Raw genomic sequence first — 18,766 nt, forward strand, 5'->3', positions numbered from 1 at the left:
CTTTAAAACATTGTACTAGAAGTCCTAGCTAATGCAATTATGGCAAGAAAAACAAAATATATATTCATTGGGAAGATAAACTTTGTTCATAAATGGCATGTTTGCCTATGTAGACGATCCAAAAGAATTGAGTTTAATATACAAAAGTTCACTGAATTACCAGCAAAGAACAAGTAGAATTTGAAATTAAAAACTGGCTCATGCTCGTAATTCCAGCACTTTGGGAGGCCAAGGCAGGTGGATCACTTGAGGTCAGGAGTTCGAGACTAGCCTGGCTAACATGACAAAACCCCATCTCTACTAAAAATAATAATGAAAACCATTTCCAGTAGCACTCCCCAAAATGAAATACTTGGGCATAAAATCTAACAAAATATGTTCAAGACTTCACAAGGAAAACTACAAAACTCATTCACAGGAAACTAAATGGACAGGTAGTCCATGTTCATGCATAGGTACACTGAATATTGTCAAGATGTTTTCCTTACAATGCAATCCCAACCAAAATCCCAATAAGTTTTTTTTATTTTTTTTAATATCAACAAACTGATTCAAAAGTTTATTTGGAGAGACAAAAGACCCAGAACAGCCACTTCAGTATTAGAAGAACAAAGTTGAAGACTGACAATATCCAACTTCAAGACTTAGTATAAATTGACAGTAATCAAAACAGTGTGGTATTGGTTAAAGAACAAACAAAAGGACCAATGGGACAGAATCGAGAGCCCAGTAACAGAATATAGTCAACTAAACTTTGACAGAGGAACAAAGGCAATACAGTGGAGCAAATACAGTATTTTTAACAAATGGTACTGGAATGACTGGACATCCACATGCAAAGAAAAGCATAAACCTAGACACAGATCTTACATCTTTCAAAAAAATTAAAACAGATCACACAACCGCTGTCCTCATTAGTATAGTGGTGAAGTATTCCTGCCTGTCAAAATAGATAACAGATCTGAACGTAAAATGCAGCACTATAGAATTCATAGAAGATAAGGTAAAATCTAAGTGACTTGGGTTTGGTAATAACTTTTTAGATATGACACCAAAGGTGCAATGTGTGAAATAATTGATAAGCTGGACTCTAATAAAATTAACCTTTTCTGCTATGTCAAAGACTCTTAAAGTAATTAAAATACAAGCCACAGACAGGGAGAAGATGTTTGCAAAAGATATAAATGATAAAGAACTTTATTTCACAGCTGAAACCCCCAGAGTGGCACTGATATGTATTATGTTATGTTACTTTAGTCGTTAAGCATAGAAGCATACTTCTGAGGGTTGAATGTAGACCACTTGCAGAAAATAGGCAGAATAGTTCACATTTAATTCTCGATGACACTATGTTTAGCTTTCTTATTCTTTGAAATCCCATTGAGAAAAAATACTGTCATCTACTCAAAGTAATTTCTTTTTCAGTTCACAATATTGTAAGTAATGTTACTGTATTATTTCCCTACTTGGACAGAGTGTGAAAATTTTGAGGAGCTTGTCTGCCAGAAATTTCTTCTTCATTTGCAAAACATTAATGAGATACTATATTTAAATGATTTTATTTAATATTAAGTGTACTTGGTCAACATGGCCTAGAATATACAAAATAAAACAAATTTAAAATCTTTAACTATTACATTTATAAGAAAGACTTGCTAATCATAATACTGTTCATAATGATTCTGAATAAAGCATTATTTATTTTACTGAAAACAGTTGTAGCTATTAGACAATTTAGTTGTCTAAATTGCTCATTAGTTTTATTGCTTTCTAATAATCTTTAGCTGAAATTTTAATTTTGATTTTCTTTTTCTCCATTGGTTATGTGTGTGTGTGGAGGTAAAATATACAGAATATAGGATTTGCCAGTTTTTCTACTTTTAAGTGTACACTTCAGTGACATTTAAACACATGCACTGTTTTACCTTCCCACCAGCATTGCATCGGGTTTCAGTTTCTCCACATGCTGCCCAACATTTGTTTTTCTGGTTTTCTTGGTTTTTGTTTTTGTTTTTTGTTTTTATTGATACTAGCTATTCTCACGGGTGTGAAGTGGTATTGTATTATGGTTTTGATTTACACTTCCCTGGTGACTAGTGATGCTGATGATCTTTTCAAGTGCTCATTGGCCATTTGGAGCAATGTCTGTGTACATCCTTTGCCCAGTTTTGAATTGTGATGTTTGCCTTTTTGGAGTTCTCTGTATAGTCTGGATATTAATTCCTTATAATGTATGCAGTCTACAAATATTTTCTCCATTCTCTGGGTTGCCTTTTACTCTGTGGACAGTGGTTCTTGATGCATGAAAGGTTTTAATTCTGATGAAGTCCAGTTTGTCTGTGTTTTCTTTTGTTCCTGTGCCTTTGATGTTCTGTGCAATAAATAATTGCCAAATTCATGGTCATGAAGCTTTTCCCATTTTTTTCTAAAAGGTTTCTAACTTCAGCTCTTACATTTAGGTCTTTGGTCTATTTTAAGTTACCTTTTGTATTTAGTGTTAGGTAAGGGTCCAACTTCATTTTAGCTAAAATTTTATGTATTTTAAAATTTATTTTGAAAAGCATGAAATGTTTAGTTGAATAGAAAATTTTGTGCGTGGAATTAACTGAAACTTTAAAACCTTTTTATTATGGAAATATCCAAACTAATCCATACATAGAAGAATATAATTGTCAGTATTTTGCCAATCTAATTTCATTTACACACACACCCACACACACGTTTTTTCCTAGAAAATTCTAAGTAAAATCACAGATGATATGTCATTTTACCCATAAGTACATAAATATACATTTCTTAACACGGTATGTCTTTCATCATCTGTTTTGTTCTTTTATACATTATACTATGTCACTATCAGACCCTGTAAAATGAACAAGAATTCCTTAATATGTCATATCCAGTTAATGGTTGACTTATTTCTGCTCTAGCTAAAGTACAGTTTAGGAGGGGGATTGATGATATTTTTTAACATTAAGATATAACCTTTTATAACAACTGCTTAACTGATTGTTCCTAGAGTCTAACATTTCTGTTGGCAAATTGGAAATTAGTATACATAGACATAGATTCTGCTCATTTTGCTTTCAATCTAAAATCATAGTTAAGATTACTGGCCAGGCGCAGTGGCTCACACCTGTCATCCCAGCACTTTGGGAGGCCGAGGCAGGTAGAGCGCAAGGTCAGGAGTTCAAGACCAGTCTGGCCCAGATGGGGAAACCCCATCTCTACTAAAAATACAAAAAAAAATTATCCAGGCATGGTGGCGAGTACCTGTAGCCCCAGCTACTCGGGAAGCTGAGGCAGAGAGTTGTTTGAATCTGGGAGGCGGAGGTCGCAGTGAGCCAAGATTGTGCCACTGCACTCCAGCCTGGGTGACAGAGTGAGACTCTGTCTCAAAAAAAAAAAAAAAAAAAAAAAAAATGATTACTATGGTAGAAAGTCTTCCTATAGGTGCATTTCTAAGAAACATTATGATGGGCATTGCCTCTGGAAAGCAGGCGTGAATAGATGGCTGGGGTCTATCATGAAAGAGACTGTTCTATATGTATCACTTTGTACCTTCACATGTTGCCTTTTGTTTTGGTCTTGTTTTGAGACAGGATCTTGCTCTGTCACTCAGGCTAGAGTGCAGTGATGAGATCATAGCTCTCACTTGAACTCCTGGGCTCAAGTGATCCTCTTTCTCCAGCTCCCCGACTAACTGGGATTACAGGCATGCACCCCCATGCCTGGCTGTAGGTTGCTATTTTGTATTTTAAAAACCTAATCCTGACTGTGCTGGTAGTCGCATGAATCTGTGCACATACATGCTAACAAGTACATGTAAAACTGGTGAAATCTGAATAAGGTTCATGGATTATATCAATGTCAATTTCCTGATTCTGACAGTGTATGATACTTATGCGAGATGTCATCATTGAGACAAAGTGAGGAAGGGATATGTGAGATCTTTGTATTATTTCTTACAACTGCAAAATAAAAAGTTTTTAAAACTAAGTTATAACAATACAAAAAGAACTCTGTGTCAAAACTAAGATACAAAGTTTAAATATTGATTTTATTTTTTAGGAATCTGGTGGACAGTAACAAATTTTGGTGAAATTTCAGGAACCATAGCCATTGAAATGGATAAGGGAACCTATATACATGCACTCGACAATGGCCTTTTTACCCTGGGATCTCCACACAAAGAAGGTTTGTGTCTGGAAGGGAAGAGGCTGCCACAAGTGTAGGTTTTAGGACATTCATTCACTTAGGCCAAGCTCTTAACTAGTTTCAGACACTTTCCAAAGGAAATTTTTCAAAAATTTTCCAGATTTTCCCAAAATTTTCCAAATTTTCCATTGCAAAATTAAAATAGTAAGTGGAAAGAAAAAAGAAAACCTACTTGAGTCAAAATGTTTGAATTTCTTTTTTATTCAGACCTATTGCCAAAACTAACCTAGGTGTAGGTAACAATTTGAAGTTTCCTCATTTTCTTTAGCCCATTAGAGGGAACACTAATGAGAAAGGAAGCAATTAGAAGATAAAAAGCAGTATCATTTGGTCAACAAGGCCATCCTTTGAATAAATGAAAGCATTTAGTTTTTTAAATAAGTGCTTATTTATGACTATATTTTAAAACATAAAGAGAAGATATCTCAGAAGTTATTAAATAACGATTATGTTAGCCTGTCTTACTCAATATGTAAAATTAGCACTGTAGCTAAAAGAAGGTAAAATAGATCTTGATTCCAAAGATGCAGTATTACAGTGACATCAGTATATCTGAATATTCTTACATTTAATTGCAGAAGAAAATAGCCACACTTTTTAGCAAAATGGTATCTTTTACAGCAAATGTCAAATTTATTTTCAAATGTTTTTCTCCAATAGTTGATGAGGGCCTTAGTCCTCCGGAGCAGTTGACGGCTGTCAAATTATCCGATTCCAGGTGAGCTTATGTTGTAATATAATTCGTGACCAGTTATTTTTAAAATTTAATTGTATTCATTAAAAATTTTAGTGTCTGTCTTAAGCCCACAGAGTAATTTTGATATAAAAAACAAAATAACTTTTTTGAAAAGTAGATTTTGTGATCTACTTTTAGTGGATTTCGTATCAATATATAATGCTAGGCTGGAAAAAAATATGTAAGTTAAAAAATGAAGATTAATAATTTCACACACCAAATAAGATAGATTAAAAAAGAAATTAAACAGTACAAAACCTGGTTCACTGTTGCTATGATATTTAAACTCGCTGTAGGGAAGTCCAAAGACAAACAGGAAGACTGAAAAAAGGGATATTGTTGAAACCAGCAGAGAATGTTACAGAGTCATAATGATCAGAAGAATATTTTTAATCACTATTTTTACAGTCATTTTATAAAGTAACCTTTGTTATTCTCACCTTGTGCAAAATTATAGAATGATTCTTTGGGTAGAAGATACTGAGAGTGAATTTGCATATTTTAGTAATTGGTTACATCAATATGATAATGTTTCTGTTATATAATAATTAACATATAAAGGAGTAAAAGTCAGTTCTGGCATCCCAGGAGATTCTCAGTAAGGTAAAAGATTAGAAATCAGCATTTTTAAAAATCACATTAAGGTGATTATTTTTATACTTTCTTTGAAAGTCTAGTAAGTATGGTGAAAGACAAAGCATAAAAGCAGAGGAAGAAAAAATTAAATAGTTTTAAACTGCTTTACAATTATAAACAAAAAAGGATTATAAAGAAAATTAACTGACAAATGAGGAAAATATTTGCAACAATCTTAATAGGCAGTGGGTTCTTACTCTTCATATGTATCTTGTACAGAATTCATAGCCCTGATGACCCCAGTAGAAAAACTGCAAACAATCAGACCTCAACGGAAAAATAGACAAGGGACATAGCCAGATAATCTGAAAACTATAAAGGAAAGGAAAAGAAAAACAATTGTTATTCTAGTTAAATACTAAAATGCAAATTAATAGGGTACTATTTTTTCCATATCAGGTTTTCAAGTATTTTTTTAAAGTCAAAATGTTTAAAAAAAAATCCATGATACAAAACATACTCTTTCAATTTGAGGTAAGAAAGTAAATTGAAACAGTATTTTCTGGAAAACAATTTGATGACATAAGAACTTTATAGTTTATACTTTTTGATCCAGTTATTTCTAGAAATATTTTCTAAGGATAAATCAGTTTTATGTACAGAATAGATGTAAATAGAATTGTTTATAATAAGAGAAAAAGTAAGTTTTAATAATTGATTATTGAACTTTGTAACTAAAGAAGTATAATTGAAGAATGATGAATTTGGAAAATATTTGTTATGTAATATATAAGTACAATGTTTATATTAAAAAAGCAAAATACAAAACTGTAAATTTAAAACTGCACTGTCCAATACGGCAGCAACTAGTCACGTGTAGCTTTTTTATTTTTTTAAGGCACAGAGTCTCCCTCTGTCACCCAGGTTGGAGTGCAGTGGTGTGATTGTAGCTCACTATAACCTCAAATTTCTGGGCTCAAGCAATCCTCCTGTGTCAGCTTCCCCAGTAGCTGGTATCATGTGTGCACACCACCATGCCCGGCTGATTTTTTAAGTTTTTTGTAGAGATGGTGTCTCACTGTGCTGTCCAGGTTGATCTTGAACTTCTTGCCTCAAGCAATTCTCCCATTGGTTTCCCAAAGTGCAGAGATTACAGGAGTGAGTCACCACTCAGCCAATATGCAGCTTTTGAACACTTGAAATATGTCCAGCCTGAAATTTTAGATATGTACACACCCACACACATACACATATCCTGTTTTGATGTTCTATAAAGTAATTTCCTCTCAGTTTTTAACTTTTATCTATCTTATTAATGTACAGAATTTCCCCGAAATCTGGCTATGGGAAATATCTTGGTATAAATTCAGATGGGCTTGTTGTTGGGCTTTCAGATGCAATTGGACCAAGAGAACAATGGGAATCAGTCTTTCAAAATGTAAGTGCTGTTATTGTTTATAAAAACTTCCTGTCAGTGTAACAGAAAGTCTGTAACAGTCAATGATAATATATTTAAAAAGAAAAACTAGGATGCAATAGTATAATATGTTAAATTGGAACAAATCAATAAGCACATAGAGCCTTAAAGGGATCTCAAAATATAGTGCAACAAAAACAGCATTAGTACTTTTGCCCACAATTATTTCTCTATACCCTAGTGCCTAGATATGGATCTCATTTCCGTTAAAGAACCAGTCAATTTTAGGTCTCAGAGTAGGAAAACAGAATAGTTCCTAAGTACCTTCTTTGTAGCAGAAATCATGGATGCTTTCAGAAACATTAGAGACTGTAAGCGAACACTGGAGCAAACTAAGACCAAGTTGTGACAATTTGTGCATAAAATAAATAATAATAGTTCATTGAAGTAAATTATCTCTAAAAGACTTTCAGTTCATAAACTTAAAATAGTGTACAAAAAGATAGTTTTAATGTAAAAGAAGAAAAAAGATAATATTATTAATTTTGGTAAGTAGTTATAGTATATGGATGTTTTGTTAAATCTTTGTTGGTACAGAATACATAATTTCCTTTCTCTGTTTGTGTGAGAAGTAAAGATTGAACAAAAGTATGTGAGTGCTAAACAGTCTTTAAAAAGTAGGTAACTATATCAAAAACAGTAAGGACCAGTGGGCACAAGCAAGTAGAAGATAAGCTCAGCCTTTGAGTAGCGCTTTGGTGGTGTACAATCAGGAACTGAAAATAGGAACTCAGCAGTGTTTCCTAAGATGACAAATTAAACAGACATCCCCCCAGAAAGAGGTAATCATTTAGACTAATTTCCTTATCCCCTGGGGTTAATTTCCTCATCCCCTAGGATAAAATCTTAAGTCAGTGACTTGAAAACTATTTTGACCCAACCCATTGAGAAATGCATTTTTAGATTGCAGCCCAGCACACACATATGTATAACTGAAGCAAGAGTTGTACTTAACAATACTTACTTGTTCATGTGTTATGCAGCTTGATATTTCTTATTCTCTTTTACCCCTTCCTCTGTGTGTCTGTGAGTATTCCTTTTTCTTTTTCCCCCAAATACCATTCAGGAACCACTACATTGATTTCAAGACCCACTAATGTGTTGCAACCCCTTTGAGATGATCCTACTAGTTATGATGAGATACTTCTAATAAAAGTTACACCAGTAGAAAAGGCCAATATATCGTAAGGCCAGGATGATGAGCTAGATAGTTCTAATAATACAACACTTTAGGAAAGTTCATTTCATTTTATTTTTAGGAAGGACACTAAGTTTCAAAAATTTAAATGAAAGAGCGTCTTAAAACTCTGTTGCAAAAAGACTCAGCTGAATAATCTGCGGCACAGATTTAAATCGCCTTGGACCACTGCAGCATGTTCCAGGGCTCAGCAGGCGCCATCCAGATGAGAGACCACCAGCCCTTGCGACGTTGACCAAGAAATTAAATCCATGTTATCAGCACTTTTTTAACTGGATGTCATATAAGTTATATCACATATTTTACACATTTTATATATACATATTTATATTAAACATATACATATTTTATAATCATTGTATTTGTAAATATTTTGTCTAAATGTTATGGTGTTCCAAGTTTTCCAAAAGAATCAACCAAATACAAGTTATAAATAAACGTTATATTTGTTAAGGGAATCGAGCTAACCAAATTTATAACCCAGATTTAGATACACAAGAAGATCAGTTTTTAAAGTTTTGTTTAATATAAAGTACTGTAATACATCAAACATTAAACAACTAAAAAAGCATATGAATATTTATTTTCACACACAAAAGTAGCTTAGACATTGATTCTTAAATTCAAAACATCAAAGGCATTGTATATGCCTTTTCGTGTTTTGTAATTGTGAGGAAAATAAATTTTACTTAAAATGCTAATATTTGAACAAAGTGTGCACTCATAATTATGCTCTTGTCTTTAAAGTTAACTTTTCAAACTGAACTAAATCAGTTACAGCACCGTAGATGTTTTAGAAAGGAAGCAATCCTACTTCATCTAATTAGAATTTAGTCCTACTAGGAAGATACACTAAGAATGTTTATTGTGGTAATCTTTGAATAGTAAAATGATAGGTGATTTTGATTTCCTTTTCTGCATGTTCTTGTATTACATTTTTCAGGTTTTCTCTAAGTTCTTTTCTATGATTTTTAAATCAGGGAGGAAAAATTAATTCAGTCTAAACACTTAACGTTTCTTCTGCAAGAAGTGTCCTCGCGGCTCTCTATTTTGTTATTTTGTTTCACGTAGGGGAAAATGGCTTTATTGGCCTCAAATGGCTGCTTTATTAGATGCAATGAAGCTGGGGACATAGAAACAAAAAGGAAAACAGCAAGCCGGGCGCGGTGGCTCAAGCCTGTAATCCCAGCACTTTGGGAGGCTGAGACGGGCGGATCACAAGGTCAGGAGATCGAGACTATCCTGGCTAACACGGTGAAACCCCGTCTCTACTAAAAAATACAAAAAACTAGCCGAGCGAGGTGGCGGGCGCCTGTAGTCCCAGCTACTCGGGAGGCTGAGGCAGGAGAATGGCGGGAACCCGGGAGGCGGAGCTTGCAGTGAGCTGAGATCCGGCCACTGCACTCCAGCCTGGGCGACAGAGCCAGACTCAGTCTCAAAAAAAAAAAAAAAAAAAAAAAAGGAAAACAGCAGCAGGAGAAGAAATGATCAAGGTAATTATGACATTTTATACAGATGACTACATTCACACATGCAATGTGACTGTATCTCTTTAAAACGTTAAATCATCATTTACTGTCATTTTAAAGGTTTAGTTAATAGCTTTTTATAACGTGGTGGTTCAAATGGACTCATATTTTATTATAAATCCCATAATTGGTGACTTGTTTGTACAATGTGATAGAGAAATCAGTGTACCTAGGAGCTACCTTGACGTTATCTCCATGGATTAGTATCTTTTTTTTGAGGAGTTCTACATGATCTTTTTAGGCTTTTGTTTTCTTGTTTTCTTACTTATATTTTAAAATCTAATTTTTAAAATAGATAATATGTACACGTGGTTCAACATTTTTAAATAAAAGCGTGTGAAGACATCTGCCTGCCGTGCGTCTTACTCACCTGTGTCCCAGCTCCTGTTCCTATCTCTTTCCCTTTGTTTTGTTTTTTTATAACCTCCTAAAATTTCTTTAGAAACACATGAATATGTTTATAATTTTCAACTGTTTTACACTAAAGTTTGCCTCCTCTATAGTCTTCTAGACTTTGATTTTTTCTTCCCTTAACATTGTATCTTGGAGAGTTTTCTACTATTAGTTTGAAAGTAGAAAGTTTTCTCTTTTTCTTGCTTTTCTTTTCTTTCCCTCTCTTTTTTAACAGCTGCATAATATTCATTTTAGGGATGTACCTTAATTTGTTTAGTCTCTTATAGATGGAAATGTAGGCTGTTTCCAGTCTTTTGCTCATATACACAGTGCTGCAGTACCAAACATTGAACATGCATCCACTTGTAGATGTGCGGGTGGACCTGAAGATAAATTTCCAGAAGCAGAATTACCAGGTCAGGGGTATATGTGTTTGTATTTATGTAATGCTTGAGCTTCCGTGATGATAATAACTCTATGAAACATAAAAAATCATAGCAGAACTTCTGGGGCTTTAGCCCTCACATTTTAAAAATATTTTTATTAATAGTACCAGTCTTCTTTGCATTAGGAAAAACATGAATCAACATAAAACATGATTTTTATTTTATTTTTACAATTTGTGTGTGTCACTAAGCTGGAAATAAAAGTTCCTTATTCCAGGCTAAATTCCCTCATCCATAGTCAGATGCATTATCCATTGCACCAGGCACCGGCCTGTTTCCTCCCTAATCGTACTCTTTGTTTTATGTCATTGTAAAAGTTACACAGACATCTTCATATCAAGGTGAAATTCTAAATAATACTGTTAATATAACCTAGATAAATCAGGTAGTTAGCTGGAATTTGATGAAAACATTTAAGGCTTAATTTTTTAGACTCAGCAAAAGCCAGTGATCTTTAATGATAAACATATACTAAAATGTATCTAAAGAATAACTCTCTCCTTCTTGACACATGCTTTTTCTGTTCCTGACATTCCTTCCCGGTAGTGAGCATCCTGAACCTTGCTTTGTTTGTCTCTGTTGGGAATCACAGGTTGCATCCAGCCTGACCCAGATTTGCTCTGTGAGGCATTGTGGGGGCCGGAGTGGAAGGCTCTAAGAGATGGAGGAAATGCCTTTTCTAAAATGCCCTTCATTCTTATAATTAGAGCATAAAAATTTATGTTACATTTTTCTCTACTACCAGTGTAATTTAAAAACCTCTGTCAAATGTCTGTACGTGCTTCATGTTAGATTTCCAGTCATATGTTTGATTTCTTTTTACAATAGTCTTGATTTCAAATAATTTCAAATCTAAAGCTCAAACAATTTCAATCTAAAATGTAGGTATTTTTGTTAGAGAAGTGAAATGTTAGTTATGTTTTTTCATTGCATGTACCCGGCACATGTGTTGTAGTCTCGAATCTGCATCAGGCTCCTGTGAGGTGCATGTGAGCTCAGCCTTAGAGACACGAAGACAGCCTCTGACCCTCCTTACATCCTCGTGGTTTTTGTCAGTCAGTTCATGGAAATCACATAGTGATTTCAAGGTGTGGTAAACACAGGATGTGTACCCAGGCCCAGCTGACTCCTAAGCCACTCAATATTTCATAGTGCATTGCTTCTCAGGAAACAGGTCACTGGGGAAATGCAGATGGGTTTGTGACTTATCTTTAATTTTATTTATTTATATTTTATTGTATCATGTTTATTTTTCATCTGGATATCATCACAAAAGTGTTATCGAAGGCAACAATTGCAAATATATGTGCAGTGCTTTGCACTTATACAAAGATACAAAGATACTTATACAAAGATTGTGTTTTTCACTATTTAAAGCAGTTTTCAGATGAAATACAAAGTTTTCTGGGTCTCTTTGGTTAGTCAAGTACCTGGAATCTCTGAACAGTGATTATTTAGGACTCTTTTCCTTTACCATTTAATTGTAGGCTCTCCTAACCTCTGTCAGCCATTCACATTTATGACCTTGCCTTATCTACCAGAACACAGATCCCTCTTACTAAAGGCAACATTGTGTTACAGGCCCTAGCAGGGAATGTTTTCAGGTCTTCTAGGACCCTCTAATCAAAACTGTCACAACTGTCAAAAGTGACTGTCAAAACTGTCACAAAGATGTCATTGACACAAACACATTATTTGTCATCACTTTCTAAGCAGTCCTGGAATTGGACGCTGGCCACTATATATATACATGTATAGTATATACAGTACTATATATGTCTCAAGTCCTTAGGAGACATGGGTCCTTACCTCTGCCAATTGCCTGTTCTGTGGGCGATCCTAATTGTTCAATGCAGATCAGTTAACTTATGACATGTAATAGTAAATATCTACCCAAACTTAGGAGGATATAAGAAGTTAGTAAAACAGGTGGGTTCCAACTAATTAAAACAAGTTGTATAATGTTAAAAGTTTTAATACATTTGGTAATAGTCTGTGTGAAGTAAAATAGCTATCTTAAGCTTTCAATCTGATCAAATGAACACTTGTCTACTACGGATAATTTGATCCTAGTGTATTCACTTGGAGGACAAAATTAAATTAGTTAATGATTGCTTTATTGCCTAGCAGGATCTGATGTGTAAAATGTTTTTGAAATAATTTTGTCTGTAGTGTTTCTGACCCAAGGGCTGTGGAGGAAGCATGTGGTAGCAGTTACTCATATAGATTATATATGTGAAGTAAAAACACATAGCCAAAACCTGTCTTTTTCTGAATATAGTTGATCAGTTAATTTTTCCTTCTGCATAAGAAATCATCTTGAATGTTCTTATGTGATACGTAAAGGGGGGAAGATGGGAGATAAACATATAACCCATTGGATTCTCTTTTCCAAATATAGATTAGATTTTGTGCTGAAAGAGAAACCAAGAAAAAAGATGACATTCCAGAAGAAGACAAAGGAAATGTAAAACAATGTGAAATCAATTATGTGTATGTATTCTTTTCCTTTTAGACCTACAGATTTGACAGTGAAGTGCTTCTCAAAGTACTTTCAAAATACATTACCTAATTAGTTGGGGATGGTGGTGCATGCCTGTAGGCCAAGCTACTCAGGAGGCTGAGACAGGAGGATTGTTTGAGCCCAGGAGTCCAAGGCTGCAGTGAGCTCTGATAACCACTGCATTCCAGCCTGGGTGATGGAGCAAGACCCTCCCTGACAAAATTAAATTAAAACTGATGGGCAAGAAGAGGCAACACAATGTAGCCTCTGGGACAGAGCACTGAGCTCAATGCTTTTCTCAAGGCTTCAGTTTTCCGAATCATCCTGCAGCTCTCAAAGCTAACATCATCCGGGTTAATCGTCTCCCTGTTCATTCATAGAATGGGTGTCATGCCAGTCAAAGGCTGTGCTATGGCCAGGACACGGAGGACTCCCGCCGGCATGCCCTAATAGAAGTGTGGCCTTGTGGTTCTTCCCAATGAGCAGCCCTCCTTTTGAGGGGTCACGGAGGTCATCTTTGTTGTTGAAAATCTCCAGCTTATTTAAAAAAATACAATTAGGCTTTTTTTTTTTTTTTTGTCTCCCCTTAGACAGAGTCTCTGTCACCCAGACTGGCGTGCAGTGGCTTGATCTCGGCTCATCGCAGCCTTCGCCTCCCAGGTTCATGTGATTCTCCTGCCTCAGCCTCCTGAGTAGCTGGGACTACAGGCACGTGCCACTATGCTCATCTAATTTTTGTATTTTTAGTAGAGATGGGGTTTCACCATGTTGGCTAGGCTGTTCTCGAACTCCTGACCTCAAGTGATCTGCTTGCCTTGGCCTCCCAAAGTGCTGGGATTGCAGGCATGAGCCACTGTGCCTGGTCTACAGTTAGACTTTTTTAATACATGAAAAAGAAATTAGCAGTATTCATAAATTTAATAGTAAATATGTATAATCAGAGTTTGAGGTATTTTTCAATGAAGACATTTTCTTTGCAGAAATAAATTTCAGAGCTTCCATGACCACAAACTTAAAATAAGTAAAGAAGACAGTAAAATTCTTAAAAAGGCTCGGAAAGATGGATTTTTGCATGAGACGCTTCTGGACAGGTAGCTATTTATTTACTTATTTCCACTATTTTCAGTAGCCAATAGAAATGGTGTGTAGAAAACCTGTGTTCCCTTAAATTACTATAGTTTTCACATTTTTGTCTTTATTTCTAATTTATGAATGTGGCAATATTACTTTGAGAGGACGTCATAAGTTTGGGAAAAGGCTGTCAAGAAAGAATATCTAAAAATTATAACTGATTCTAAGTATATACTTTAAGAAATTAAGGTTTGACTGTACCTACTTCATAAATTTATTATTATCTTTTTATAACCATTAGAACCAGAGTTAGAAAGAAGCTGTTTGACTAATATAAAAATTATGTGGATTCTGTTAAAGTAGTTCAGGTTCCTTAAAATAAGAATAGATCAGCTAAAAATCTAAAAGCTAAACAAGTGAAATTGAAGCAGTTTTATTGTAAGATTTGGAAGAGTGCAGGATGTTTATCATAGCACATTATTAATATTTATTACTCTTCCTATGTGGATAAGTAATGTCCTAGATTTGCAACATAGGAAAACAGGCAGAGACGTTTAGCTGTGAGTGTCCAAGTATAAATCAATTAAGTGCCAGATTTTGATAATCGCCAGCCGCTCATTGAAGTCCTATGTTGCAAAGTTACTCTTACCCTTTTTTTACATTTCTTGATAAGGCAATGTTTAATTACGTATTTCCTGTTAACTAGCTGGTAGACTTCATACCTAAAGTCAGTACATAATGTTAATAATTTTTTCCAGCTGAGCAAATGAATACGTATCCAGATGGAAGAAATCAAGAAGAGGATATAAAATACAATCAGGATGTGGCCTCTAAAATGGAATAAGCTCTGTGTCCTGTAACTTTTATCACTTCTAATAATACAGCATTCTCACCATGCTGAATGGAAATTTAGAGCACCCTTAAATTCCAGAATAATTAAAATTGCTATTGTGGATTGAAAAAGCCCTTAGGCAATGTTTATTGACTATTAGGAAATAACTTTTATAAGATTAGAATCCATTTTTTATAGAAATCAAATTTGAAAGTATAATATTTTAATATAAGTGTTGTGGTAATATAATAACCAAAACTGACCACACAGTTTTAAAGCTTTTTATAATTAGTAGCAGTTGAATATATATGGCATGTTTTACATAGATTAATTTTATTATTTTTCTTTGCTTAGGAGAGCCAAATTGAAAGCCGACAGATACTGCAAATGACTGGGATTTTTGTTTCTGCTTTATCTTTTCGTGTTTTTTTTTTCTGAATAAAATACTCAGAGGTAATGCTTTTACAGAATTCTTGAGTTGTTGTGAAATTATTGTTTAGTAACTAGTTTAACCAGGATTAAACAAGCTTAATCAAGATTCTTCATGGATGTACTTTTTAGCTAACTACAATTTTTCACATGGAAATGAAATTTATAGTACACATTTAATGTACCACAGAATGTTTCTCTGGATTTCCTGTCCTGAAGCATGCAGTGTACTAGAAACCAATTCTTCCTGCGCTGCTTGTGGAATCTGTCTTACTGGATCATAGTCTTTACTTTATACAATAGATGCTTGATCAGTGCCTTTAATAGGAAGTTAGAAATTCCAAATTCAATCAACAAGGCTTTGGTTCTACCTCTGAAGTACTACCCAGATCACAGACAGCCCAAATATCAGAACTAGGGGGCTGGGCGGAGAGGACAAATCATCTGTTAGGGAGTGGGACCGAAAGTGGAAACATTACAAAAGAGCAAGTAGGCTCAGAACAGAGGGGAGATCAGTACTGGGGAAACTCCCTACTGAGGACGAGTTAGCCACAGTGGATATGTATGGGAAGCTTTTGTCCTTGTGGGCTGGAATGGAAGCTGAAGTTCAGTTGCTAAGTGTTGCTTAGGTCTGCTTTGTTGAAGCCTGTCTCTTTCAGAGTTCCTAAACACAATATTTCCGTGGCATCTAATCCCAGTGAGTGCTCCAAATCCAGGCTGTGTATCAGATGTCACGGGAAATTGTACCTCAGGACTGAGGTTGGTTCAAGCATCTAGATGTTGTCAAAAGTCCACGTTGTGTGCTGTCCTAACCTGAAAGACCCTATCGAGTTCTAGACTTTCAATTCCATCTGTCACCAGATCTAGAGTTACATGGCATCTGTACAAGCTCGGTAGCTGAGGCACAGGATCAGGCCTAGAAAGGAGCTTTTGGAGCGTTTGTTGTAGGTCTAGCTTCAGCTTGGCCCTCCAGTTCCGATAGCTCCACTTTGTCTCATCTTGGGCTCTGATCCTTGGATTGGGAGCAAAGTAACTCTGATCCCGCAAAGCAGTGGTTCCTGTTCCCAACTGGTGACTATTTTGCCTCCCAGGGGACATTTTTTGGTTTTCACATCTGGGATACGGTGTTAGAGGGTAGAGGCTAGGGATGCTGCGAAGCGTGTGGCAAAATCCCGTTCCGCTCGGAACGCTAATAGTGCCAAGGTTGTGCAACCTTCCCACCCAAGGGCCTGGTCTATTCCTTGCTTTTGACAGCTCCCTAACTCTTAAACACAGCAGTTCAAATTTATCTGCATAAGCGTCTTCGAGGGACCTGCAAGTTTCCAATGTGGACTGCCCAGACCCATCCGTGGAGACGCAGGCTTAGCAGGTCTAGGACTGGGCTCCACGTTTGCATGTGAACAAGTACTCCGGGTCATTCGGAAGCAAGTGATACAAAGCACACATTGAAGATCACCACCTTCACGAGACTGAATCTTGCCTCCCACTTGGTATCTGAGACCATCTGCCTGCTGACTGGTTTTCCTGGCACAAACGTTCTGCATGTAGGCATGGTGTGTTCTTGGACTCCATGTCACCTCGTTCACCCTCATGTTCCCTCGGTTCCTGACCCCAGTCCAGCGAGCAGAACTAATTACAGATCTTGATAACAGATACAGATTTAAAATAATACATGGCCTATTCCTGCGGACTTTATCCACTAATGAAGGAGGACAAGTGGACAAATGGAGAGGGTGGGTGGAGGCTCCATCCCTGTTTCTCCCATTCTGCTTTATACAAACCCCAGCTAGACCACTGGGAGAGCAACAAGAGGTTAAGAATGACTGCATCTAAATATTGTCATCTGGTCCACTCTTCTGCCATCTTGAACACAAGGATATCATGAGTTTTGTTTAAACCACTACTGAAACCAAGATGAACTCTGGCTTAGTCCCTGACAGATCAGTCTAGTAATCTTATCAAAACCAAGATTACCTAAAAGCACTAACCAAAGTAAAAGCTCACACACCCCAACCTGCGACTGCTCACATTTTTCAGATTGAAGAATTTCAATTGTATTTTAGGTTCATTGACTCTTTACCACCTCCAAGCTGCTCCTGAAGACAACTGATTATAATTTTTAACTTGGAAAACTTTCTCACTTCTAGAATTTCCACTTGAACCTTTGTTATTATTGTAGTTTCTTCTTGTCTGCTGTGATTTCCTATCCATTTATTATAAGGGTTTTTGGAGTTTTTTTTTTTTTTTTTGAGATGGAGTCTTGCTCTGTCGCCCAGGCTGGAGTGCAGTGGCCGGATCTCAGCTCACTGCAAGCTCCGCCTTTCCGGTTCATGCCATTCTCCTGCCTCAGCCTCCGGAGTAGCTGGGACTATAGGCGCCCGCCACCACGCCCGGCTAGTTTTTTGTATTTTTTAGTAGAGACAGGGTTTCACCGTGTTAGCCAGGATGGTCTCGATCTCCTGACCTTGTGATCCGCCCGTCTCGGCCTCCCAAAGTGCTGGGATTACAGGCTTGAGCCACTGCGCCCGGCCTGGAGTTTTTATTTTAGTAAGAATTATAATAACTACTTTAAAAATTCACACTAATTCCAACATCTGGGTCATCTTGAGGTCAATGGAGATTGCCTTTTTTTCTTTGAATATGTTTATTTATATGTTTGATATAATGGGATTGAATCCTGAAGATTGTAAAAACTGGATTTTGTTTTGTTCCTCTGCAAATTTTGATAATTTTTTGTTATATTTGTTTGATATTTTTTCTATTGTATAGTTTACATTTTCCTCCAAGGGTTTTAACATTTCTACTTCTCAAAATATTCATATTTATGTTAAAAATTATACAAAGTAACTTGGTGCAGTGGCTCATATCTGTAATCCCAGCACTTTTAGAGGCCCAGGCAGGAGGATCACTCGAGCCCAGGAGTTGGAAACCAGCCTAGACAACAGGGCAAGACCCTGTCTCCACAAAGAATTATTAGGGTGGTGCAATTACTTTTGCACCAACCTGATGAAACATAAGCTGGGCATAGTGGTGGCATGTGCCTGTGGTCTCAGCTATTTGGGAGGTGAAGGCAGAGGTGGAAGGATTGATTGAGCCCAGGAGTTCCAGACCAGCCTGAGACCCTGTCTCTACAAAAAAAAAAAAAAAAAATTAGCTGGGCCCATGTACCTGTGGTACTAGCTACTTGGGAGGCAAAGACAGAGGGGCCAGAATCACTTGAGCCAAGAAGCTCAAGGCTGCAGTGCACTGTGATTGTGCCACTGCACTCCAGCCTGGGTTATGGAGCATGACCTTGACTCCAAATAATAATAATAATTACAAGTAAAGACCTAGAACACCAGATTAAGGTTAAGTATTC

The 18,766-nt window shown here is 36.1% G+C and overlaps 1 protein-coding gene across 1 annotated transcript; it reads left to right on the plus strand.

The window, feature by feature from the left end:
• The first annotated feature begins 4,072 nt into the window (after positions 1 to 4,072).
• On the plus strand, positions 4,073 to 15,449 carry LOC112633337 (protein FRG1-like). The gene is made up of 8 exons (XM_025399913.1): positions 4,073 to 4,197; positions 4,879 to 4,936; positions 6,854 to 6,968; positions 9,277 to 9,361; positions 9,679 to 9,698; positions 12,975 to 13,066; positions 14,057 to 14,167; positions 15,334 to 15,449. The coding sequence occupies exons 1-8, from the start codon at positions 4,128 to 4,130 to the stop codon at positions 15,368 to 15,370; spliced, it is 588 nt and encodes a 195-aa protein (XP_025255698.1). The 5' UTR covers positions 4,073 to 4,127; the 3' UTR covers positions 15,371 to 15,449.
• Positions 15,450 to 18,766: the final 3,317 nt, after the last annotated feature.

Source organism: Theropithecus gelada, chromosome 10 (assembly GCF_003255815.1).
Source record: "Theropithecus gelada isolate Dixy chromosome 10, Tgel_1.0, whole genome shotgun sequence".
Taxonomy (NCBI): Eukaryota; Metazoa; Chordata; class Mammalia; order Primates; family Cercopithecidae; genus Theropithecus; species Theropithecus gelada.